This window comes from Mirounga leonina, unplaced genomic scaffold (genome assembly GCF_011800145.1).
Source record: "Mirounga leonina isolate KUSES-001 unplaced genomic scaffold, KU_Mleo_1.0 Mir_173, whole genome shotgun sequence".
NCBI lineage: Eukaryota > Metazoa > Chordata > Mammalia > Carnivora > Phocidae > Mirounga > Mirounga leonina.
In genome coordinates, this window is record NW_023270447.1 from 69,592,157 (window position 1) to 69,618,615 (window position 26,459).

The following is a 26,459-nucleotide window of genomic DNA, read 5'->3' on the forward strand; positions in this document are numbered from 1 at the left end:
CCCACCCCGAGGCAGCCGGGCCAGCGCAGGGGGGAGGGCAAACAGGCAGTGATTGGCAGGAAGTCGCCCCGCCCCTCAGGGGGTTGTGCCCCGCGCAGACGCCGCAACCCCGCCCTCTGTACCGCCTAGCCTGCCTACTGGCTCCGCCCCTTTTCCGTCTCATCGACCCGCTCGACTCTCAGTTGCTCCTGACTCTTTCCTGTCCGCTCTTAGGCTAAGGGTTCAGGCCGAGGAAGCCGAGCGACGAGCTCAGCTGATGCAACCTACCTGCGCCCTCGTGACAGTTCCCGGCACGCGGCGGCGGCGGCGACCGAGGAAGCGGCGCGGTGCCGGGCTGAGCGCGGGAGATAGGGGCGACGGAGTCATGGGGGACGCTCCGAGCCCTGAAGAGAAGCTGCACCTTATCACCCGGAACCTGCAGGTCGGGCCTCAGAGTTGGAAATGCGCTGTTGGGGACTGGGGGCTCGAGGTCTAGTGACCCTGAGCCTCACTACTGGGTCCTAAGTGTGTGGGGTCGGGGACTCCGCGCCGAGGCAGCCCAGAGAGACTACAGCCCTCGCTGCTGGTTGGTCGGTCGGCCAGTCAATCAAGCAGCAATTATCTGGGTCGCACAGAAATGACAGTGGGCCTCACCTCCTGTGTGCAGTTACCTTGTGTTGAGCCCAGCTTTGAATCCAGGACTCCCACCCCTCCCAGCCTATTATGTGCTAGGCGCGGTGCGAGGCACTGGGGATACGTCAGGGCCCTGCCGTCACAGGGCTTGTCTGGAGGGAATCAGACGTTAAGAATGACCCATAATTCAAAAACTTAGTTACAGTTTGAAACAAGTACTGTAAAGTACTATCCGTGGAGCTTTGGAAGGAATTTAGGGGAGAGGGCTGGGGGAGTGTCAGGGAAGGCTGAGGAAGTGACCTCTAAACTGCGCCTTGATGATGCAAATCACTTCACTCCACATCTGTTCCTGCTGTTTCCAGGAACTGCAGGAGTAGAAGTTAATCACAAGAAGAATGGGTTGGGGGGCATTTTAGGTAGAAGGAAGCCAGGTCCAGACCCAGAGGGGAGAAAGAACACTGGTTCAGAGAGAAGGCTGATTTGGCTGGAGTAGAGTGAACAAAGTGCAGATCAAACAATAAATATATATTGCTCATTTCCTTGCCTCCTTCAGGCCTATTGTCACATTATCGGGAAGGCCTTTCCTGACTACTTTATTTAAATAACAAACCCCCTGTCACCAGAATTGTCTCATCCCTTGTTCTAGCCTTTTTTCATTGTTGTTTCTCCATAGAACTTACCACCATCTGACATACTATGTATTTTACTTGTTTGTTGAGAAGGGATAGGCAGGGACCAGGTCATGAGGGCCTTGCATGTTGTGTTTAAAAGCAAAGTTTATTCTAAGAGCAGTGATAACATTGGTTGGGCCACAGCTTGGTTTTTTTTTTTTTTTTTTTTGATCTTTTTTTGAGATACAATTCACATACCAAAAAGTCCATCCTTTTAAAGTGTACATTCCGGTGGGTTTTAGTATAGTCACAAGATTGTATAATTAGCACCACTATCTCATTCCAGAACATTTTCATCACCAAAATAAAACCTGTACCCATTGGCAGTCACTGCCCATTTCCCCCCTCCTGGCAGCTCTAGGGAAACACTGATCTTCTTGCTGTCTTTAATTTGCCTATTCTGGACATTTCATATGAATGGAATCATGCGATATGTGGCTTTTTATGTCTCATTTCGTTCACTTAGCGTGTTTTCAAGGTTCATCCATGTTGTCATACCCATCAGAACTTTATTCCTTATTATGGCTGAAAAATATTCATGATTATATGGATATATCACATTTTGTTTCTCCATTCATCAGTTGGTGGACACTTGGGTTCTTTCCATTCATAACTTCATCTTAACCAGTAATTTTTGCATGCTTCCTCTTAGCCAGATTCTTTGTCCTAGTCTCTTTCCACAAAATAATGCTGGGTGGAGACAAAGGATACACAAAGCTAATGGCATTGACTCACTCAGGTTTTAAAGGGTAAGTGATATGACCTTTCTTTGGGTGGCAAGAACTCTCCCAAGTTCCAAATAGTCAGGCTTGGAGGGTGCAGGATCCAGCCGCCAGTGACCTTAAAACAGGATTTTAGTAAGTCCTGTTGATAGATGAGTAAAACCAGCAAAACAGTTTTTGTCTTTCATGGCTTCTAACTGCCTCCCCAAACCATCACTTGGAAGAATCACTAAAATCTCTTTTATTAGCAGCATACTGACCTATTAGGATTTTTGTAATATTGTCTTCAGGCAAAAGGAAACCATTAAATAGTAAATAGGTGAATGAGTTAATCAAGTTTTGCGTTTTAGAGATTTCTCTGGCTGCCTTCTGGAACATGGACTAGGGGGAGCAAGAATAGATACAGGAGTCCTGTTAGAAGACTATTACAGTAGTCCTGGTGTGATCTGATGTGGCCTATTGGCCTAGACTAGGATGGTGGTATGGAGGCAGAGAGAAGGAGGAGGATTTAGGAGCTTTGGGGTAACTTAGGCAACTTGATGAATGATAGTACCATTTACTGCACTGGGGTGAAACTATAAGTGAAAAAGATGGATGGGGAGCGAGGCGGGAAGGTGAGAGCACGAGGTTAATTTTGAACATGTTGAGTTTGAATTAACTGGGTTGATAACAAGTACACTGCCCCATATATGGATGTGAGCAGGAGATTTGATAGTTACTAGCTCATAAGTAGTAATTGAAGCATCTTAAAAGGGATCAGCTAGGGAAAATGTAGAGTAAGAAGAGAAGAGATAGGGCTGTAAGGATTGCTAATATTTAATGATTAGCAAGAAGAACAGCTGCAAAGAAATCTGAGCCAACAGCCAGAGAAGTAGGAGGAAAACTAAGAGAATAGAAAAGTGGAAGACCAAAAGAGGGGAGTGTTTCAGGGATGGAGTGAGGACTAAAAAAATTTTCATTGAGGGGCGCCTGGGTGGCTCAGTCGTTAAGCGTCTGCCTTCAGCTCAGGTCATGATCCCAGAGTCCTGGGATTGAGCCCCGCATCGGGCTCCCTGCTCCTTGGGAAGCCTGCTTCTCCCTCTCCCACTCCCCCTGCTTGTGTTCCCTCTCTCGCTGTGTCTCTCTCTGTCAAATAAATAAATAAAATCTTTAAAAAAAAATTTTTTTTTTCATTGAATTTAGCAACAATGGGAGTCATCCGTGATCTTAGCCAGAGCATTTTTAGTGGGGTGATGCTGTATGGAATTAAACTGGAATGGGAGATGAGGAATAAATACCAGAAGAAGAGACAACTATTTCAAGAAGTTGGTTCTGAAAGGAAGGAACATGAGTTAGAGTAGATGGAGGGGAGGATGCAAGTAGGGACATGTCCCATTCCCTAACATCAGTGGCATTTCACTGGAGTGGTACTAGCAACAGCACCAACTAAGGTTGGTTCTCACTGAGCCCTGAGAGTATGGTTGGACCTCCCTGCTCGCTCTGGGCTTAGACCCCCAGTGATACGTGCTTTTGTTTTCCTTGTCACAGGGTAAAGGATGAGCAAGGTGGGGCACCAGCATTAAACCAGCTCTTCTGCTTCCACAACAGGAGGTTCTGGGGGAAGAGAAGCTGAAGGAGATACTCAAGGAGCGGGAACTTAAAGTTTACTGGGGAACAGCAACCACAGGCAAGCCACATGTGGCTTACTTCGTGCCTATGTCTAAGATTGCGGACTTCCTGAAAGCAGGATGTGAGGTAAGAAGTAATGTTTTGTAAACCAAGCAGTTCCTTGGGGAGTGGCCAAAAGAGAGATTTAACAAGGGCAGGGCAGAGAGGTGGATTTGGAGGTACTTGGACAAAATTCAATTTTGTTGGTCCCTTATCTCTCATGTCCAGGTAACGATTCTGTTTGCGGACCTTCACGCATATCTGGATAACATGAAAGCTCCATGGGAACTTCTAGAACTCCGAACCAGCTACTATGAGAATGTGATCAAGGCAATGCTGGAGAGCATTGGTGTACCCTTGGAAAAGCTCAAGTTTGTCAAAGGCACTGATTACCAGCTTAGCAAGTAAGTTCTAGATTATCCACCCTCCTTGTGGCTCTCATGCTTCTACCTAATTACAGGTCTGAGTCCAGGCACTCTTTAAATTTGGATTAGAAGCCATTAAAAAATTTATACTCTTTGTCCTTTTTTTTTTTTAATGTTTTATTTATTTATTTGAGAGAGAGAATGAGATAGAGAGAGAGAGCATGAGAGGGGGGAGGGTCAGAGGGAGAAGCAGACCCCCCGCTGAGCAGGGAGCCCGATGCGGGACTCGATCCCGGGACTCCAGGATCATGACCTGAGCCGAAGGCAGTCGCTTAACCAACTGAGCCACCCAGGCGCCCTATACTCTTTGTCCTTTTAAGTCATCCATCAAAAATGTACTTAATGCCTATGTACTTCCCATTTTGCTGGAGATGTGAATGTAACCAAAACAAAGTCCTTGGCCTTGCAGAGCTCACAGCATATGGGAGAATGATGATCAACAATTCAGCTTCCGTTTTTCCTTCCAGCCTCAGCAAATAATGATTAAAGAAAGGTGAAAGAAAAATATTTCACTTGTTTCTCATCTCTCCAACAATTTTTTTTTGAAGATTTTATTTATTTATTTGACAGAGAGAGACAGCGAGAGAGGGAACACAAGCAGGGGGAGTGGGAGAGGGAGAAGCAGGCTTCCTGCTGAGCAAGGAGCCTGATGTGGGCCTCTATCCCAGGACCCTGGGATCGTGACCCGAACCAAAGGCAGACGCCCAACGGACTGAGCCACCCAGGCAACCCTCCCCAACAATTTTTATTGCTTTATATCTTTATCGATTTTATTCATATTTTTAATATTAGCATAGATACGATTTTGTGTCCTAGTTTTTTTAACTTGAGTAATTTCCTAAGTAATTCCTCCATGCTGCCTCATAGTCCCCACATTTTTTTATTTTTAAAACCTCAGTTAAGCCATGTATCACTCCACTGGTCACTTTTGCATTTAAACCCTTAGAACAGCTTTTTAAGGTAAGCATTGGTGTGTCCTATTTCACAGATAAGGAAACAGATTCAACTGTAACTGTCTCAAGTTCATACTTGCTGTAAGTAGAAGAGCTAGGATGTGAACCCAGATCTCTTGCTTACAAGTTCATTTCTCTTTTTACTTCATTGATCATATTTTTTTTTTCTTTTAAAGATTTTATTTATTTGAGAGAAAGAGCGCACGAGTTGGGGGAGGAGCAAAGGGAGAGGGAGGGCCAAGCAGACTGTGTTGAGAGCAGAGCCTGACACGGGATCGATCCCATGACCCCGAGATCATGACCTGAGCCAATACCAAGAGTTGGACACTTAACTGACTGAGCCACCCAGGCACCCCAATTGTAATTTTCTTTAGCATTCCTCACTGTTGGACATTTAGAGTTTGAAATAAGGCACATAGCGCCTGGGTGGCTCAGATGGTTAAGCGTCTGCCTTCGGCTCAGGTCATGATCCCAGGGTCCTGGGATCGAGTCCCGCATCGGGCTCCCTGCTCCTTGGGAGCCTGCTTCTCTCTCTCTCTCTCTGTCTCTCATGAATAAATAAATAAAAATCTAAAAAAAAAAAGATTGAAATAAGGCACATAACTTTCTTTTTTTTTTTTTTTTAAGATTTTTTTTTAATTTTTATTTATTTGAGACAGAGAGAATGAGAGAGGGAGCACATGAGAGGGGGGAGGGTCAGAGGCAGAAGCAGGCTCCCTGCCAAGCAGGGAGCCCGATGCAGGACTCGATCCAGGGACTCCAGGCTCATGACCTGAGCCGAAGGCAGTCGCTTAACCAACTGAGCCACCCCAGCGCCCCAAGGCACATAAGTTTCTTATATGTAAACAGATGTTTGAATCCTCGGCCTCAGTAGAGTCCCTACAATTTCATTTATTTTTACGTTTGTTCTACAGATATTTATGGAGCACTTATTAGATGGCAAGCACTGTTCTGGGTCCTGAGTATACAAAAATATACTAAAACAAAAATCCCCATCCTAATGGGGCTTACGTTTCAGCAAGGAAATACAGTCAAAGGAAACAAATGAAAAAGTAATGTATACAAACTGTGTCAGATGGTGATAGGTGCTACATAGCAGGCAGGCAGGAGAGAAAGTTCTTGGGGATTGGGGGGTTTCTATTTAAGTAGGGTGGCTAAAAAAGACCTCTATAATAAGAAGACATTAAACTGAGACCTGAAGAAGGTGAGGGAGTGAGTCATGCAAACAATGACTGAGTTCTTACTATATGTCAGACTCTGTTCTAGGTCCTAGGATTATAATAGTGAATGACTCAGGGAAGGCTTTTTTTCTCCCAGAATTGAACAGAATTTGGGGTTTGGGCAGATAGGATACATAAATAAAGCTACCTTGCTTCAAAGTCACTTGATCTTTTTGTATACGCAAAAGTGACTTCAAAGGAAGAAGGCTTTTTAAGTATATGCTTTCATGCACTCCTCTCTGTTCCCGACAACAGCAATGATAGACAAAAACATTAAAAAACCAGAGGACATAGCCAGATTCAAAAACATGCTAAACATCTCTGGTAAGAAAACAATTGAAATGCAAATTGGTGAGTTGGTCTGAAGTTACAGGTTTGCTGGGTTCTAGTCAAGAAGCGGACAGTGGGGACAAACCAGGCTTACTGCTTAAAGCCAGAGTATAAAGCAGGGCTTTTACCCTTTTCCCATTCCCATCCCTACCCCTCAAGGAAAGTAGAGCCAAGGAGTAGGGGCACTATTAGTCACCTGCCTAGGTCTTTAGGGACTTTTGTCAAGCTTCAGGCCTATGGAGACTCGACTGTATGCATACCAAGAATTAAACCAAGCTGACCACCATTTATGAGTGTTATATCCATGATATTACCTCAAAGACATAAGTTCTAACATGCCAAGGAGTAGCATCCATTTTTAGAAAGGAAGTGATTAAACAGAGAGAGGCAGGGATGAAACATATATACAGAAATAAAAAGAATCATTTAGAAATCTTGAAAATGTAAAAATCAGTCATTAAAGCTAAACCAAACCAAACCAAATCAAACCACAAAACCCCACAGGGGCACCAGGCTGGCTCAGTTGGAAGAGTTCACAACTCTTAATTTCAGGGTTGTGAGCTCAAGCCCCACGTTGGGTATAGAGATTATAAATAAATAAACTTTAAAACAAAACCCAAAAAACTCCACAAACCAGCCTTCAATAGAAGGCTTCAACTCTAGACTGAACAAAGTTGAAGAGAAAACTAGAGATTTGTGAGATAGTACTGAGATTCACCCAGAATGCAGCCCAGAGAGATGGACAGAAAAACTGTAAGAGTGTTTGAGATGTGGATGAGGACGTTTGCTTCCAGCAGTCTGGCACACTGGGTACTCTGACCAGCCTTACTACTGAAAACAACTAAAAATGCGGGGTAAAATATTTTTTAAACATCCTGAATGCTTCAGATCAGTCAATTGACAAATTAGTCAAGAATACTCAGTGGCCAGGGCGCCTGGGTGGCTCAGTTGGTTAAGAGACTGCCTTCGGCTCAGGTCGTGATCCTGGAGTCCCTGGATCGAGTCCCGCATCGGGCTCCCTGCTCGGCAGGGAGTCTGCTTCTCCCTCTGACCCTCCCCCTCTCCTGCTCTTTGTCTCTCATTCTCTCTCTCTCAAATAAATAAATAAAATCTTAAAAAAAAAAAAAAAAAGAATACTCAGTGGCCAGAAATCAAACGAAAGTAGGAATACGAAGATATTTTATTTCAGGGGTGCCTGGCTGGCTCACTCAATAGAACATGCCCCTTTCGATCTCAGGGTTGTAAGTTCAAGCCCCACGTTGGGTGTAGAGGTTACTTAAAGATAAAATCTTAAAAAAAAAACACAAGATACTGTATTTCAACTAATCTAAGATGTCATTAAAAATATGGCTGATTAGTCTCTAACGTGCCAGTGTTTAAAAGACTTACCTAGATTTTGAAGATATTAAATATTTTTTTAAATGCAAAAAGATGCATTTTGTAATCTGTAAAATACAATTTGTAGAACACTAAGACTACTAGTGCCTCAAGAGACCTCGTTGAACTATATGGGATTGAACTTTGGTTTCAGTGGCCTCACAGAGCACAGTGGGGAAAAAAAAAGAAAAAGCTAAGAAAATTGGAGTACTAGGCCAGGAGGTCCAATATTTGAATAATAAGTGTTATGGAAAAGGGAACAAAGAGTCAGAGGGAAGGAAATCATCAATGAAATAATTTATAGAACAGGTAAATGAGTGTCCAGAGTGAAAGGGCCCATCAAGTGCCTGGCACGCTGGATGAGAATAAACCCATGCTACAGTGCACTATCTTGAAATTTCACAACACTAAGGACAGAAAAAAAGGGGGGAAATATACTACAAACTTCCAAAGGGACAAAAGAAGTCACATAAAAATTTCAGGAATCACAATAGCTTTGCATTTCTCAAAAGAACACAGAGGGTGATGAAGCAAAGCCTTTAAACTTTTGGAGGAGGGGCACCTGGCTGGCTTGGCCTACTGATCTTGAGGTTGTAGGTTCAAGCCCCATGTTGGGTGTAGAGATTACCTAAAAATAAAATCTTTATTTATTTTTTTTTTTTTAAGATTTTATTTATTTATTTGACAGAGAGAGACACAGTGAGAGAGGGAACACAAGCAGGGGGAGTGGGAGAGGGAGAAGCTGGTTTCCCGCCAAGCAGGGAGCCCGATGCGGGGCTCGATCCCAGGACCCTGGGACCATGACCTGAGCCGAAGGCAGATGCTTAACGACTGAGCCACCCAGGTACCCCTTGACTCTGTAGTTTCTGACAAAGAATATAGGATATTAATCCTTGCCAGTTATGTGTTTTCAGTATTTTCTCCCAGTTGGTGGCTTGTCTTTTTACTTGATTTTACTTTTGATGTACCGAAGGTCTTAATTTTAACTTGAATTCATCAATCTTTTCTTGTGATTTGTGCTTTTGGTGTGTTTTATTGAATTTTCATTGCCCTGAGATTGGTTGATAGTCGTATATATGTACGGTCTTTTCAATGTTTTATAGTTTGGCCTTTACAGTTAAATCTTTAATCTAGTTGGAATGGAGGGATCATTTTTTCCCCATATGGATAACTAATTGTCTTTGTACCACTTTTTCTTAAAAAGTTTATCCCTTCTCTGCTGATCTGCAATGCTGGCTCTGTCATAAATTAAGTTTCCATAGTTATGAGGATCTGTTCCTGAATTCTCTGTTCTGTGTCAGTGGTTAATTCTCTATCCCCATGCTATATAAATGACAAAGGATTTGCTATCCAGAATACTAAGGAACCCCCAAAAAAGAAAAAGAAAGTAGAAAAATGGGCTACTTGCATAGATACTTCACAGATGAGGATACATAAATGACCAATAAAAACATGAAAATAACTTTTTTTAGATAAAGATATTCAGATATTTTACTCTTACACTTGAATGGTAGTTCAGGTGGGCATAGGTTTTTAGGTTGCAAACTGTTTTCTGTCAAAATTTTATTTTTTCTTTTTAAGATTTTATTTTGGGGCGCCTGGGTGGCTGGTTAAGCATCTGCCTTGGGCTCAGGTCATGATCCTGGGGTCCTAGGATCAAGCCCCAAGTTGGGCTCTCTGCTCAGCGGGGCTCTCAGCCTGCTTCACCCTCTTCCCCTCTCATCCCCGCTCATGCTCTCGCTCTCTCTCAAATAAATAAATAAAATCTTAAAAAAAAAAAAAGGAAAGACATAAAAAGCAAGTGGTATTTTGTATAAGACAAAGAACCAGTCACATTTTAGAAGCTACCAGGCAGCAGAGGTCTTTTGGAATGTCTTAAGATTGGGAGAGTGAATTAATGTGCTTTAGGATCAGAGTGAGGCCTTGGCCCAGTCTCACAGCTGTCCCCACTTCCTTTCCTCTTCAGAGAGTACACACTAGATGTGTACAGACTCTCCTCCGTGGTCACACAGCACGATGCCAAGAAAGCTGGGGCTGAGGTGGTAAAGCAGGTGGAGCACCCTTTGCTGAGTGGTCTGCTGTACCCCGGATTACAGGTACTGGGAGGGATGGAGTTGCCCAAGGACCTTTTCTGCTCTGGTTCTAGCTACTGGTCACTCAGCCCCAGTGAAGCCCAGGTACTTGCTGTTCCTTCACTGTGCTGTAGGCCTTCCTTCCTGTCTCTCTCCCCTTCCCTTTGACTTCTTCAGCTGTAGGTCCTCCCCTATCTGTCTGCACTTTAAAACACTGCTCATCTCACACATCTTTTTTTTTTAATTTACATTAGTTTATTTGCAGATAAACATTAGTTTATTTGCAGATCGTATATTTTTTTCTTTTTTTAAGTAAGCTCTAGGGGCACCTGGGTGGCTCAGTCGTTAAGCGTCTGCCTTCGGCTCAGGTCATGATCCCAGGGTCCTGGGATCGAGCCCCGCATCGGGCTCCCTGCTCCGCGGGAAGCCTGCTTCTCTCTCTTTCCCACTCCCCCTGCTTGTGTTCCCTCTCGCTGTGTCTCTCTCTGTCAAATAAATAAATAAAATCTTTAAGTAAGCTCTATGCCCAGTGTGGGGTTTAAACTCACAACCCTGAGATTAGGAGTCTCACCCTCCACTGACTGAGCCAGCCAGGTGCCCCCAGATTTCATATATATATATATATTTTTTTTTTAATAGGGAAATGCATTTTTTTCATCTTTATTGTATCATTTATCATTGAGGGGAGGATAGGAGGTTTTGTCTATTTATTCCATTATTTCTCTTTCTTAGAGAATCTCTGTGTTTTACTTATTTAGGTGAACTTTACATGAAAGATCTTAAAGAATACTTTTTTATTTTAAATGCTTGGGGAATTTACAGAGTTATTTTCCTGGATTGGTAATTTTTATATGTTTTCTTATAAAGTACATTTCAGTTAACAAATCTATTTACACAGGTATACATGGAAATTCACACCAGTTATTTATAGATCATACTGACAAACCACATTGTAAGTCTTCTATGCAAAGGTACACTGGGTGTGACTATTGGCTGAAAATGGCCTGATGACTAGGCTTTTTACACATACATAGTAAATGGGTTTGTTTTTTCATGTCTGCAGAATATGCCAAACACACGGAGGCCAGTCCTCTCAGAGAATGCTTTGCAGTGTCACATATCCTCTTTATGTTGATTATGATCTCTTAAGTGAAGAAAATTTCAGAGTGATGTGTAAAAATAAATTTTAGGTGGGGCACCTGGGTGGTTCAGTCAGTTAAGCAGCCAGCTCTTGATTTCCATTCAGGTCATGATTTCAGGATTGTGAGATAAAGCCTTGCCTCAGGCTCCACGCTCAGTGGGGAGTCTGCTTGAGATTCTCTCTCTCCCTCTCCCCCCACCACATGCCATCTCTCTCTAAAATCTTTATTTATTTTTTAGGATTCTATTTATTTGACAGAGAGAGTGAGAGAGCACAATCAGGGGAAGCCTCAGGCAGAGGGAGAGGGAGAAGCAGGCTCCCCAGGACCCTAGGATCATGACCTGAGCCAGAGGCCCACACTTAACTGACTGAGCCACCCAGGCAGCCCATAAAATAAATAAATCTTTTTTTTTTTAAGATTTTATTTATTTATTTGACAGAGAGAGACACAGCGAGAGAGGGAACACAAGCAGGGGGAGTGGGAGAGGGAGAAGCCAAGCAGGGAGCCCGATGTAGGGCTCCATCCCAAGACCTGGGACCATGACCTAAGCCGAAGGCAGACACTTAACGACTGAGCCACCCAGGCGCCCCATAAATAAATCTTTACAAAACAAAACAAAATAAAATAAATAAATTTTAGGCATGATCCTATTTTCTGTTAAATGAAGCACATCATATTTCATGTGTGTGCATTTATATGAGCAAGGAGAAAGAGAAAAATTCAAACCGACTTGTTAATATTGGTAACTAGCTCAGAAAGATAGGACAAAAATGGTATAGACTTAACTTTTTCTTTGTATGTATATATTTTTAGATTTTTTTTTTTTTAAAGATTTTATTTATTTATTTGACAGAGAGAGAGATAGTGAGAGCAGGAACACAAGCAGGGGGAGTGGGAGAGGGGGAAGCAGGCTTCCTGCCGAGCAGGGAGCCCGATGCAGGACTCGATCCCAGGACCCTGGGATCATGACCTGAGCCGAAGGCAGACGCTTAACGACTGAGCCACCCAGGCGCCCTATATTTTTAGATTTTTATTTATTTATTTATGTATTTGAGAGAAAGCAAGCACACATGCAAGTGGGAGGGTAGGGAGAGGGAGAGAGAATCCTCAAGCAGACTCCACACTGAGCTTGGAGCCCAACGAGGGTTCCATCTCACAACCCCGAGATCATGACCTGAGCTGAAAGCAAGAATCAGACACCTAACTGACTGAGCCACCCAGGCGCCCCTCTTCATGTATGTCTGTAACGTTTGATATGAGGGGTACCTTTGCTCCTCCTCCCGTTCGCATGCACTCTCTTCCTTGCTCTCAAATAAATAAATAAATAAATAAAATCTTAAAAAAAGATGTTTGGTAGAAGAATATCATGTCTAACCTCATCACCTCCAAAAGAGCTTTCTACGGGTTAAGCCTGGACATGTTCTAGATCTGCCCTGCCCCCTGTGGTAGCCTCTCCTCTAGTCGTGGTCATGTGTGGCTATTAAAAATAATTAAAATTAAAATTCTTAGGTTTCAGTCACATTGGCTATATTTCAAGTGCTCACAAGCCACATGTAGCTAGTGGCTAATCTACTGAACAGCACAGACATAGAACATATTCATCATTCCAGAATATTATAGTGGACAGTGCTCTTCTAGATTATTCCAGCTTGCTCACCTTTCTCTTCCCCTCCTTCTTCCTCTTTCCTCCATTCAATTAGACGTGAAATCATACCAATTCTACTTTTAAAATCTCTTAAATGTGTTCTTGTTCTACATCCCTGCTGACCTGGTTCGGCATTGTTTCCTACCTGGCCTCTCACGCAGCCTCCTCGCTGTCTTCTTTGTCTCCAGTCCAAAGGGCTCTACTCCGTGCCCTGCCCTCTTACTGGTGTGATCTTTCTACAGTGTGGGCCAGGACGATGCTAGGCACCCTAGCGTGATGGTCAGGATCCTTACTTCTCTGATGCCATCACTAACCACTTCCTACATCCGTTGAAGTTTGTGCTTTTGCATACTGAATCACTAATTTCTCTAAACATTTCACACCTCTTTGCCATCTGACATCTGTTTCCTCTTCATGGTGAAAAACATCTATATATTCTTCAAAACCAGGGTCAGCCCACAGTCTGATTCCAGGAAGCCTTCAGTGCCACCTGTCTGACCAGCTAGAGAGAAGCATTTCTTTCTTTGTTCCTTAAATGAACATCTCAGGTAGCCCTTCAAACACTGCACTGAAATTAGCTGTTTACATGTCTCTCTTCTCAAAGCTGGGTAATTGGCTTCTTATAGGCCGAGTCTGGGTCCACTTCAACTCTGCATCCTCAGGGCTGGTACTAGGCCTGGCAGGTAGTAAGTGACAAAATCAGCTTAGTCTTGTCTTTTGTTTCTGAGCTCTCACAGCACGTTCTTCTTACGCCTTTTTTTTTTTTTTTTAAGATTTTATTTATTTATTTGACAGAGGGAGAGAGTGCAAGAGAGGGATAAGCAAACTCCCTGCTGAGCAGGGAGCCCAATGTGGGGCTCCATCCCAGGACCCTGGGATCATGACCTGAGCGGAAGGCAGACACTTAACTGACTGAGCCACCCAGGCGCCCCTCTTATGCCATTATTTGACATTTGTCACAGGCTGCGTTATTCAGTGGGTACCTTTGACCCAACTCTGGTGTGTCTGCTCCTTCTTCCCTCCCTTCCCCATGGACTGTGAGCTTCCCAAAGGCAGAGGCTCTTACTTTTTCCCCCAAGACATCCACATGGAGTTCTGTCCACCACAGGCACTCAGCTAATGTTTATGCTGTTCTTGAGGCCAAGAGGGAGGCTGGATGCTGCTTTATTTGCTTCCTGGCTCTACTTTCTGAAAAAAATGTAGTGGTTTTCAAAAGTTTCTGATTTCCCAGATCCATAGAGAAGAAATACAGTAGGAGTTTATGCTCATGTGGTTTTTTTTGTTTTTGTTTTTGTTTTCCACACAGGCCTTGGATGAAGAGTATTTGAAAGTAGATGCCCAGTTTGGAGGTGTTGATCAGAGAAAGATTTTTACCTTTGCAGAGAAGGTCAGTGTTCTCTTTCCTATCTTTTTTTCTTTTGTGCCTTAGGTATACAATTAAGGTTTATTGACTATGCCGGTCCCACCACTCATAACTATATTGTATGGCTGGGTATTGTTCTCCCTGTTTTGCAGACGAGAAAACTGACTGTCGAGAAAGAAAGTTGTCTATTATCACACAGTTAGTGACTAAGCAGCAGTTAGCCTCAGACCTGACTCAAAAGCCAGAAAGCTGCCCCCAGACCTGTTGGATTTGCTTCTTTCCTAATAACACAGTTTCTAGGGAAAGGGACCACCAGTCAACTACTGGTCTTTCCCAGAGCATTCAGTCCATATTGCTCTGGATCTTACATAAACCACTTATCCCTGAGATGAGGCTTAACAGGGCTTAAAGGAGGAAATCAGAGCAAACCCTTAATAGTTCTTTTTGGGGAAAGAACTTGAGTAAGTTGGAAAGGGCCATTGAGAAATGGTTGTTATTTTTGAAAGTTTCTCAAAACCTCATCTTGGCAAGGGTATGGAGAAAACACTTAGTGGAAATGTAAATTTCCGGGAGGGTAGTTTTCCCTGATAATTATACAAATTGGTGCTAAGGAAATAATTTTAAAAGTGCAACTCCAGTTACATATGAAAGTATTTATCACATTATCCATTTAAAGGTAAAATCTAGATACAGGGACGCCTCACTAGTTCAGTCGGTAGAGCATGCGACTCTTGATCTCAGGGTTGTGTGTTCAAGCCCCACATTGGGTATAGAGATTACTTAAAAATAAAATCTCTAAAAAAAAATCTAGAAATAAACTCACATCCAATGGCAAGGGATTATTATGTTATGATATGTGTTATGATAACTCCTTACAATGGAATATTATATAGTATTCTTTAAATACTTTAAATTTATTTAAAATTTATTAAATAAATTTTTTGGATGTATTTTTTATTAAGTTTCTAATTTTATTTCCAGTATAGTTAACATACAGTGTTCTATTAGTTTCAGGTGTGCAATATACTGGTTCACCAGTTCTGTACATTTCTCAGTGCTCATTACGCAAGTGCACTCCTTAATCCTTACCCCCTATTTCCCCCATCCCCTCACCCTCCTCCCCTCTGGTAACCATCAGTTTATTCTCTGTAGTTGAGTCCTGTTTCTTGGTTTTCTCTCTTTCCTTTTTTTTCCCCTTTGCTAGTTTGTTTTGTTTCTTAAATTCCACATATGAATGAAATCATATGGTATGGTATGGTATGGTATGGGAGCCTGCTTCTCCCTCTCCTTCTGCCTGCCACTCCCCCTGCATGTGCTCTCTCTCTCTGTCAAATAAATAAAATCTTTAAAAAAAAGAAAGAAAGAAAGAAAGAAGTCAGTCAGAGAAAGACAAATACCATATGATTTCACTCATGTGGAATCTAAGAAACAAAACAAATGAACAAAGGGGGAAAAAAAGAGAGAGAGGCAAACCAAGAAACAGACTCTTAACTGTAAAGAACAAACTGATGGTTACCCCAGGGGAGGTGGGTGGGGCACGGGGGAAGTAGGGGATGGGGATTAAGGAGTGTGCTTGTTGTCATGAGCACCGGGTGATGTATGGAAGTGTAGAATCACTAAATTCTACACCTGCAACTAATATTACAGTGTATGTTAACTAAAGTTTAAATAAAAACTTCAAAAAAAGAAAGAAAGAAAGGTTGTATATTCAGTAAAAGAGATTGGAAGAACTATATCAAACTGTTACGTTGCTGGCCAAGTTAGATGAGATTGGGGCACTGAGGAGCAGTTTATACTAACACGTGCTTTGTGTGTTTCTTTCTAACCCCTCAGTACCTCCCTGCACTTGGCTACTCAAAACGGGTCCATCTGATGAATCCTATGGTTCCAGGATTAACTGGCAGTAAAATGAGCTCCTCAGAAGAGGTACGTTTTCCAGCTCTGACTTGAGTTTAGAAATCTTCAGCAAGAAATGAAGGGATTGAGGACTCAAAAGAAGAATCCCCTCGCTAACTAGAATTCTTGTAGATTTGAGTTCCAAGGACTCTGAAGTCATCCAATTAATTTCAGTGGTTCTTGAGTATTAAAGGACCCAGAAGCAGTCCTGATGGGATCCAGTCATAATCTTAACAATTTTACTGTGGCTGATAAAACACACTAGCAAAAGTAATTTCCTCATTCATAGAACTGTGGTAAGATTCAGCCTTGTTCATGAGGTTAATGAGGCTAGGGTTGCATTTCACCATATAGCATCTTGATTCTCAGGGTGATGTTTGATATAACTAATGTGATAAATACAGTATCTTTTAACAGTTAAAAATCCTGCTTAGGAAAAGTGCACTTTTGATCACTAAGGGTACAGAATGGAGGATGTAGTGGGACCCAAAGATGTGAAAGGTTGAGTTCTGGGTTCCCAAACACAGCTGAGCTTCAGAACCACCTAGGGAATTAAAAAAAGAGAGGAAAAAAAAAAGCATTGATTCGACTCTGTTCTTAGAGATTCTGATAAAGTGGTTCTGGCAACATCAGGAATCTGTATTTTCTTTCTTTCTTTTTTTTTTTTTATTAACATATAATGTATTGTTTGTTTCAGGGGTATAGGTCTGTGAGGAAACTGTATTTTCTTTCAAATTCCACTAGGTGATTCTGATTGAAGTCACATTTGGGTGTTCATCTAGTTATTTAAATCTGACTTTTCAGTCTTTGATCAGAGACCAGTAAATATACACATGGAAACTGTTATTATTTTTAAAGGAATATATAAAATATTTGTTTTTCTCTGTGTTAAAATGCTCCAGGTATCAGTTATTTCTCTGACAGAATATCATATCACTCACCCTATTTAGTGACTTCACCGTATCTTAGCCCTGGAAATCAGTGTTAGCAGCCATTTCTGAACATGACTGCATCAGAATCACTCAGAGAGCTTTTTAAAAATGCAAATACCTGGCCCAACCTCAAGAGATTTTGATTCATCTCCTGGTAATTTACATTTTTTAAAGGCACCCCAGATGATTCATACATAGGCATACACAGACCAGAATTTGGTAACCACTGAACCCAAAGAACCATGAGCTTACTCACTCCAAAATAAGAAACAGTTCCTATTACCTAAAAAGGGAAAATGGCTCTAGATACTAGGCGGTACCTGATCTGGGGGGGTTGCCACGTAGCAAGCCGCTCACAACACTGTTCTGGGCAGTGACAATGAGTATGCCCTTTTCAGAAAATAGTTTTGGGCCTGGCAGTTTTGGGTAGCTTAGGCAAATAATCCTAGAGAAGGCAGAAACAAAAACAATAAAAACCTCTGCAAAGATATTCATTGTAATATCGTATATAATTTGTAAAAATTAGAACAATCTAACAGTTCAGAAATTATGTTGTCACTAATAATTGGGAATGTGATACAGCATACAAATTAGAGGCAAAGACTAGATAGCCCCTCAGAAATACTTACGATATAGTCTCAAGTGAAAAAGCAAAGGGTAGACATTTGTTCTCAAACTCTAGAAGTTTGTAACGATTCTGTGTGTTATAGGCCTGGGAAGAACACAGGAAAATTGAAATTGTGGTTTTTGTCAGGTGGCAATATTGTGAGTGGTTCTTGACTCTGATTAATTCTGCTTTTGTTAAATTTGTTAATGTTTAAACCTCTGTTAAAAAAAAAATTAAAATACACAGATTAGTTGAGCATATCTCATTTCCCACCATAAGAGGTCCCTTCTCCTCCATGGCTTATAGGAGTCCAAGATTGATCTCCTTGACCGGAAGGAGGACGTGAAGAAAAAACTAAAAAAGGCCTTCTGTGAGCCAGGGAATGTGGAGAACAATGGAGTTCTGTCTTTCATCAAGCATGTCCTCTTTCCCCTCAAGTCCGGTAAGATATTCGATTGCTTCTCAGAGGCCAGGCGGAAGGAGCAAAACTAGTACTAGGATCATTCTTGTGGTTGGTCAGAAGTCTTCCTTTAGAGATGGGCTTCCCTGATTCTGTGCTCTGACTTCTCATATACCGGGGTACACTTGCACTAGGGATGTCATTTCGTTGCCCATGAGATTGTCACCAGGTTGGGTTCTAAGTGGGGTGTCAGGGTGGGTGGGTGTTGTAGAAATGAGGGTGGGCACAGGCATGCCAAATTAGAGCAATGAGAAAGAAATGTAAGGCATGATCCTTCCCCTTGAGTGTGGATGCCAGCTGGGTTTCTAGCTCATCTGATTTAAGATAAATGCCATATAATAAAGTTTAAAATATAACAGAGGGGCGCTGGGTGGCTCAGTCATTAAGCGTCTGCCTTCGGCTCAGGTCATGATACCAGGGTCCTGGGATCGAGCCCTGCGTCGGGCTCCCTGCTTAGCGGGAAGCCTGCTTCTCCCTCTCCCACTCCCCCTGCTTGTGTTCCCTCTCTTGCTGTGTCTGTCTGTCAAATAAATAAATAAAATCTTTAAAAATAAATAAATAAAATATATAACAGAAACTACAAACATCTGTACCATTTGAGCTAGGAATGCTGACTCTGCCATTATCAATGACTTTGTTGGCATGGATCCTTTTGTCTTACAGAGTTTGTGATCCTTCGAGATGAGAAATGGGGTGGAAACAAAACCTATACCGCTTACTTGGACCTGGAAAAGGACTTTGCTGATGAGGTAATGCCAAAGGAGGAGTAATCCCCACCGAATTCCTTCTGACAGACCTCTCCTTCTTGGCCTAGCCAGAAGTTTCTGCTTGATGATCTCCAGGGCCATGTATTGTGGGTAATGGCTTAATGAGGGTTCAGGTGGTTCACGGGTTAGGCAAGCAAATGGCAGCTGAAGTATTGGTGTCCTAATCACCCTGCAAAGGATTTAACCTGGAATGAAGAACCAAACCCAGCAAGATGAAGCATTTCAGGGAGAGGGGCAAAGTCAAGGTTCAAAAAAGAAACACCTCAGAAAGGACAGCATAGAGGATCCTGCTGATCTCAACAGACAGCTTAAGAGAAGAATTACTAGGTGCCTGTGAGTTAGGCACCATGGTAGGGGCTGGCATTACAGAGGATTAAGTCCTCATGAAGCTCGTGGTCCGGAAGGAGAGGCGGACGTGTAAACAAGTATCATTGCTGTGTGGCTATATGATGATGATGTATACACGGTCCAGAGATCAAAGAGGAGGAAGTCATTACCTGGCTGGCTGGCAAAGCTTTGCAGAGGGGACAACATCCAAACAGAGGGAATAAATTGTGCACAGACATGGGCAGATGAAATAGCACAGTATGGAATCGCAAGTGGTTTGGTCTGACATGAGTCTAAAAGGTGAGGCGGAGCGTTGTGGGCGAGCTAGGCCAGGCCAGGTCATAGTGAAGATGTGGTAGTGGTGGGTATGAGGAAGGAAATGGGGGCTTTTGATTGACTCTGACTTTGGGTTAAATCAGCAGTATGATTGGGCTGTCAGAATGTTCATGAAGTCTTGCTATGTAAGGCATCAGAAATGTGGAGTCTGGAACCAGGGAGCCGATAGTCCATTCATTTCTCCACCGTTGTGAGTACATTTGGGCTTGTTCGTTCAGCCCTGGACTCAAACTTTATGAGGTTTATTGGACAGTCTGGGCTGTGTTGATGGGGAGAGGAAGGGGGCTGTGATAAGGAACAGACCCAAGCCCATGTCACAGAAGCACAGTTGAAAGAACTGGGGATGTTTGCCTGGGAATCAGGCCTGCGTTCAGTCCTCCTCAGATACCTGACAGACTCTCGCGGGGGAGGGGTTGGATTTCTTCCTGTGGCCCCAGAGGGCTAAGCCAGGTGTGCGCGGGTGGGGCCCGCAGTGGGGCGTGTTCAGGTTCAACATCAGGGAGAGCCGCGCAGTGACCTTGGTTGGATGGCAGCGGGCGGGCTGCCTCGCTTGCCCTTTCGCCCCCATCGCTGAGGTGTTCGGGCAGAGGCCAGAAGTCCACTGCAGGCAACCTGGTGTGAGGGTTTGAACGTCACATAGCGGAAAAGTCTCCACGACCTCTGAGCTCTGCGGCCCGTAAGGCCCGTTTTTTGGACGCTTCGCAGCCGTCGCTCTGAACCCCTCTATCTGCAGTCTGAGGCAGGCCACGGGACCCACACGGCACTCCTCAGCCCCGTGAACAGCCGAGGTTGGAATAACGAGAAGGATAGAAGAAACGCGTCTGAATTAGAGCCTGGAGCAGCACTAGGCAAGGGCACGTTCTGTGACTGCGGACACGTTCCGGACGGGCCGTGTCGGCGGCTGCTGCCGGCCGCGTGCGGTCAGCCCCTCCGTGCGCGCCGTGCAACTGAGGAACCGGACCGCGCTTTACACTTAAGTGGCCACACGGGGCTAGCGGCTACCGTGCTGGACAGAGCAGGTCTAAAGCTTTTCTATTATTGAAAATTAAACATTCCTAAGGAGATGAAAGAATATCAGAAACAAAAATGGAGGCGTTGTTGTATTACAGGTATTCACAGCTAAGAGATAACCCCTCAGAACACCTAGCAGAGCCTTGCAGGGGCCAGATTTGGGATGTGAAAGTACTAGTCACAGGACACAGGAAGAGAAATTGAATTGCTGAGCTCCTGCCACGTACTAGCCTCGCTCACCATATTCACCCACATTATGTGATTGAATCCTCATTCTGACTCTGAAGTATAGGCATTGTCTCCAGTTCTTAAGTAAAGCATCCCAAACTTAGAGGGGTTAAGGGCCTGGTCCGGGTCACACAGCTAGCTGGGACTCTAACCCCGGTCTGTCAAACTGCAATGCCCATGCTCTTTCTTCTCGCTCACTCAGCTCCCCGCCAGGCTGTCTCCTCAGGTTGCCTCTGTGAGTGTTTCTCTGCCTGTAAATGGACCCTGGTTCATGCCACTACTTGAAGCATGAATGGAGGGACTAGAAGAATTTGATTAATAAAAACATTCAGCCTCCAAAAAAAAACTTCAGCCTCTAAAATCCCTCAAGTTATTGCAGCTCAGGTCATGATCTCAGGGTCATAAGATGGAGCCCCGCATTGGGCTCCACGCTGGGCATGGAGCCTGCTTAAGATTCCCTCTCTCCTTCTCCCTCTGCCCCCCACCCCTGCGTGCACTCTCTCTCTCAAATAAATAAGTAAATAAGATAAAATCCCTCAAGTTAGTATGGAATTCAGAGTCAAAAGACCTAAATCTCAGACAAGAAAAATAATCTTTCTGAACCAATGTCCCCCTCTTGGCTTTGTCAGCTTGACAGGGCTGTTCTGAGGATCAACAGCCTACACTTTACACACACGTTATCTTTAGTAGACTCAGACGTGCCGTGCCCCACTCCGGTGCCTCCTTTCACCGGGCCTTTGTACACTTCCACAGGTTGTACACCCTGGAGACCTGAAGAATTCTGTTGAGGTCGCCCTGAACAAGTTGCTGGATCCTATCCGGGAAAAGTTTAATACTCCTGCACTGAAGAAATTGACCAGCGCTGCCTACCCAGAGCCCTCCAAGCAGAGTAAGGCCAGCCAGGGAGGAGCAGGGCCATGGGCTGCATGACATCGTCAGGACAGAGAGCCTGTCGGTGGGCTTCAGAAAAGGCTCTGTCTTAAATCGAGAGCCCGAGAAGCCAGGGGATCTGAAGTGCGAGAATATCCTACCCCGTCAACTCCTGGAATGGAACTTGCGTCATCTTGATTTAGGTCTAGGCGATACTGTGATTACATCCTGTTGTCCCAAGCCTACTGGTGTGAGACATGCACTGTGATCCTTGACTAAATCTTTCAATTAAGAGAGCAGTTGGGTTAGACCATGAGGGTAACACAGCTACTCAGGCAGAGCCTGCACAGCTCCTTAGGGAAGCTCGTCTTGAGCTTCGCCTAATTCCTTTCCATATGCTTCTGACTGCCTCTTAGTTGGCCATCCACTTATCCATGACGCTGAGATATTAATATGGATGGTTTTGTGTGACCTTCCCCGACGCAATAAATGTATGTGGAGAGCACGAATAGAAACAGCTAAACATAGCAAAGCTACTACTGTTGTCCCCCCCCCTTCCCTCCCCACCAGCTAATAACTGAGGGAGAGAATAGATGAAAATCTCGCATGTCACTTCTCAAAGGTTGCTGCTCCTGTTTTAAAGAAGATATAACTAGGGGCACGTGGCTGGCTCATTCGGTAGAGCCTACAACTCTTGAGCTCAGGGTCATGAGTTTGAGTCCCATATTAGGCGTAGAGATGACTTTAAAAAGAAAAAAGAAGATATAACTAAAGGGGTAGATTCTGGGGATTCCGCACGATACCCTGCTAGTGTCCCCAGTGGGTGGTGTCAGCAGTTGACCTATCATGGCGAAGGAGGAGAGTTCTGATCCCCTGGGGTTCTTCTCATTCACAGAGCCATTTGCCAAAGGCCCTGCCAAGAATTCAGAACCAGAGGAGGTCATCCCGTCCCGGCTGGATATCCGTGTGGGCAAAGTCATTAGTGTGGACAAGGTACTCGTTTTTCACCACATCCCAGAGAGGCAGATAGGGGTCACGTTTGTCTGTTTCCATCTGGAGGAAACCTGGCCTGGGAAGGGAAGTAACATCCCTGAGGTCATATTGCAAGTCAGAACACAGGTGCCTAATCCCAGGTGTCAGGCTTTTCCCTTCGCTGCCTCTGAACCTTACGCCACCAGACAGCCGGGAACTCAGGGTGGGGGGAGGATATTAGTCAGAGGGAGCCTGCTCATCAGTTAAATCCGGTCCCATAGATTCCTCTGGTCTCTACCAGCTCAGCTGGACTTAGCTGCAGGCCTTATCTCGGATCAGCCACTGTGTCGCCCTGTCCCATCCTACCCACCCACCCCTGAAAATGGGGAAGCGAGAGGGACTTCCTTTTTCCCAGAGACGGAAGGTTATGTAACCAGTGACCTGGGACCATTGTTGTGGACTTTTTTTTCTCTCCCGGCATTGTTTTTCACTGCATAGACCCGACTACAAAACAACTTTGAGGTTAGCTGCTGGTGCTCTTCGACATGACGAGGCCAGCCCTGCCCTCCCCCCGACCTGGGGCAGCGCGTGGCCATAATGATAGCCACCCAGACCCGTCCGGGCCTCTTGACCTCTGGGGGAGACTCCTTGCCCCGCCTTTTACTGACAGCCTGCCTCTTGGCAGACAGTAAAATGTACCCTCCCGGCCCATTCTGTCTGCTGTCTGGGGCCTGGAAAGAGTTTGCTCCAGAGGGCCCCCTAGGAGCCTATGCTGGGGAGTAGGATGCCCGCTCCGGCAGTCCGAGGGCTCGCCGGGCCCCGTCCGTGATCCGTTGCTTTGTGGTACTAACCTCTCTTGCCGGCAGCACCCCGACGCAGACAGCCTGTATGTGGAAAAGGTTGATGTGGGGGAGGCCGAGCCGCGGACTGTGGTGAGCGGCCTGGTGCAGTTTGTGCCCAAGGAGGAGCTGCAGGACCGGCTGGTGGTGGTGCTGTGCAATCTGAAACCCCAGAAGATGAGAGGCGTCGAGTCCCAAGGCATGCTTCTGTGCGCTTCTACGTGAGTGAGAACTGGGGGCGGGGCCGGGGCGGGGGGATCGGCCCACGGGATGCCCTGCCACGAGCCGGGTGGAAACCCTAAGGACACTGTCCAAAAGATGGTACATGAAGGAATTAGTTGTTGGGCAAGTACTGTGAAGGAAGCGCTTTACCTAAAGGTAGTTTTATTAAGACAGAAATTGAAGGCTCCGAGCAGTATGCACATGCCTGAGTCTCTCTACCAGTAGGAGATGGAGCCAGGAGTCAAACCTAATTCTCACTGGCCGTTCGGGCCTTGCTGTCTCTGTTATGTCCTACTCCTCCCCTGAAAGCCCAGAGTTTGGTATCTCTCCCGACAGAGGGTTTCAGGGTAGCCATAGTCAACCCAACCCTGGTAACATCCAGAAACATGATGCAGCACTGAGGGCCCCTCCGTAAAGGTCCTGATGCCTTGGCTTCCACGGCAGCTGCAGGCAGGCCACAGCCTCATTCTTTCCTCGTCCTGTGTGTCTTCTCAGAGAGGGGGTAGACCGCAAGGTTGAGCCTCTGGACCCTCCTGCAGGCTCTGCTCCCGGTGAGCGAGTGTTCGTGAAGGGCTATGAGAAGGGCCAACCAGATGAAGAGCTCAAGCCCAAGAAGAAAGTCTTTGAGAAGTTGCAGGTAAGTAGCTGGCCATGCCTCGTCCCCTCTCTTGCCTGGGCTGCCTGGACTGGGTCCCCAGACTGCTGTGTTACTGGGTCCACCACTGCCCTCCCCCTCCCACCCACCCACCCCCTCCCTCCCTCCCCAGGCCTTCCTGCCTCTCTAAGCCCCTCCCTTCCTTAGTCCACACCTTTCCAGAGGAGGTGCCTGCAGAACATGGGAGCCCTCGCACATACTGAGCACGGACAGACTATTTAAGGCACTGTGTGAGGGACTCAGACATTTCCTCTTCTGATCTTCAGTCCACGATCGGAGGATTGTCCCTATTTTATCTGGCAGGACACCTGCCAAGGCCACAAAGGGTCACCAGAAGCCATGGAGCCAGGACCCCCTCTCCCACCACCAACCCGCTCTGGTCTTAGAGCCCTCATTCTCCGTCTGCCCTCTGGGGCGTGGACTCACACACAGCCCGTCCCCATGGCCCCTGAATGCATTCTTCCCTTCAGCAGGTACTGAGCCCCTGATACGCATGTCAGCCACCGTTCTAGGTGCTCGGGCTGCATCAGGAACAAAGCAGCAACCGTTCACTCTCTTCATGGAGCTAACGGGACACATGTGACCTTCCCTAGTTAATCCCGCATTTCGTTGCTCAGCCAGAGTGTGTCTGGGGGGCATAGAGTCATCCTGCATGTGGTGGGCAGGTTTTACCCACTCCCTTCTTTCCTACTTTCCCAGGCTGCTTTTTTGAATCACTTATTTTTCTTGCTATAAAATAAATTTCCAATATAGAAATGTCCAAAGTATAGGGAACATGAAGAAAACAAAATACCCATAGTCCTGCCACCTAGAGTTCCTGGGAAATAGCATTAGTGATTCTTTCTTTGTGGACTTTTTCAATGCAAGGAGATAATGTATTTACAGTTTGAGTCCCACCATATGTTTATTTTTTTTATTTAACTTGATGCCAGAAAAACGTGCCCGTCTTTTTAAATACCGAGAGGGGGGATCTGACTGCATAGTGTTGAATCATAATTACTGTAATGTAACAAAATTATATAGCCTTTTAAACATTGAAGTTGTTCTCAGGTTTCCACTATTCGTACGCTCCAGCGGATGTCTTGCTACATAGTTCTTTGCACTTACTCGTGACTGTTTTCCTAAACTAGATGCCTCGGATGAGCTGGCTTGCCGGGAGGGAAGAGAGGCACATGAGACCGTGGGGAAGGGCTGTCCTCAAGCTGCTCTCACCGCCACATTCACGGCTTCTCTTTATTTTGTGCAGGTTGACTTTAAAACCTCTGAGGACTGCATCGCACAGTGGAAGCAAACCGACTTCATGACCAAGCTGGGGTGCATCTCCTGTAAATCGCTGAAAGGGGGGAACATCAGCTAGCTATCCTGGCATCCTGCTCCCTCCTCCCATCCCGAGTCATCTGCTGTCTCAGTTTGCTCCGTCCTTCACCCATTTACCCATCTCCCCATCTCCCAGGACACCAAAGCAGGAAGTTGGGGACTTTATCAGGGGTGGAACTCAGTAAGCGGCAGCTCAGCCTCCCCAGAATCCAGAACCATCCTGTCGGGGCTGCTGGGCTACTACAGAGCCGCTGACTGCCCGCCCCCGCCCCGCCCCGCCCCCGGGTAGTAACGAGGGTGGGGCGGCAGCAGGGAGCCCAGCTCTACCTTCTCCCCCTGGCAGCTGACTGGAGAAATCTGGTTGCAATATGACTCCTAGAAAAGGTTTATGCCACAGCCCTTCTAATTGGAAGAATATTGGTTCCCATGTTTTCCTAGAGTTCTCCCAGCAGCTGTGCCTCTGTCTGGGATCTGGTGCCTGAACTGAGCTAATTACAGCCTTTCCCCAACAGGAAATTGTGGGATTCGAAAAGGAAAGGGAGGGGAAAACAGAGAACCTAGTGGTCTACCAAGTGGTGGGCAGCTTTCCCCAGTGCCTGCCAACCCTGAGGCCCAGCCCCGGGGCTCCTGCCGTTTCTTTCCCTTGATCCTGCGGGGTTGGGACATTCCCTAAACCAGCTGTGTGTTAATATCAGAAGTAAGGCCGATGGCAGAGCCTGAATCTTTCTTCAGAGAGGGTGGGGTACTTCTCCATAAGGCATCTTGATCAGAATCACTGTCACTGTCACGAATTCAAATAAACTGAACAAGAGTGTCTGGATGGGGCCTGTGAGCCGGGCCA

At 45.3% G+C, this 26,459-nt stretch overlaps 1 protein-coding gene across 2 annotated transcripts; it reads left to right on the plus strand.

The window, feature by feature from the left end:
• Positions 1 to 211: 211 nt before the first annotated feature.
• YARS1 (tyrosyl-tRNA synthetase 1) lies at positions 212 to 26,137 on the plus strand. Of its 2 annotated transcripts, none has more exons than XM_035019193.1 (13): positions 212 to 421; positions 3,593 to 3,739; positions 3,881 to 4,056; positions 9,924 to 10,053; positions 14,123 to 14,203; positions 16,013 to 16,105; positions 17,921 to 18,056; positions 18,738 to 18,823; positions 21,497 to 21,632; positions 22,509 to 22,606; positions 23,452 to 23,645; positions 24,142 to 24,283; positions 25,548 to 26,137. In XM_035019193.1, exons 1-13 carry the CDS (start codon positions 257 to 259, stop codon positions 25,656 to 25,658), a joined length of 1,695 nt encoding a protein of 564 aa, XP_034875084.1. In that variant the 5' UTR covers positions 212 to 256; the 3' UTR covers positions 25,659 to 26,137. The 2 variants fall into 2 exon arrangements, with proteins under 2 accessions (XP_034875084.1, XP_034875085.1); XM_035019194.1 differs by having other exon boundaries at positions 355 to 421; positions 3,533 to 3,739.
• Positions 26,138 to 26,459: the final 322 nt, after the last annotated feature.

Coding starts and splice junctions, on each gene's coding strand:
- YARS1 (XM_035019193.1), top strand. CDS start 257: ATGCAACCTACCTGCGCCCTCGTGACAGTTCCCGGCACGCGGCGGCGG. Junction 22,607..23,451: donor AAGTCATTAGTGTGGACAAG/GTACTCGTTTTT, acceptor TCTTGCCGGCAG/CACCCCGACGCAGACAGCCT. Junction 24,284..25,547: donor AAGTCTTTGAGAAGTTGCAG/GTAAGTAGCTGG, acceptor TATTTTGTGCAG/GTTGACTTTAAAACCTCTGA.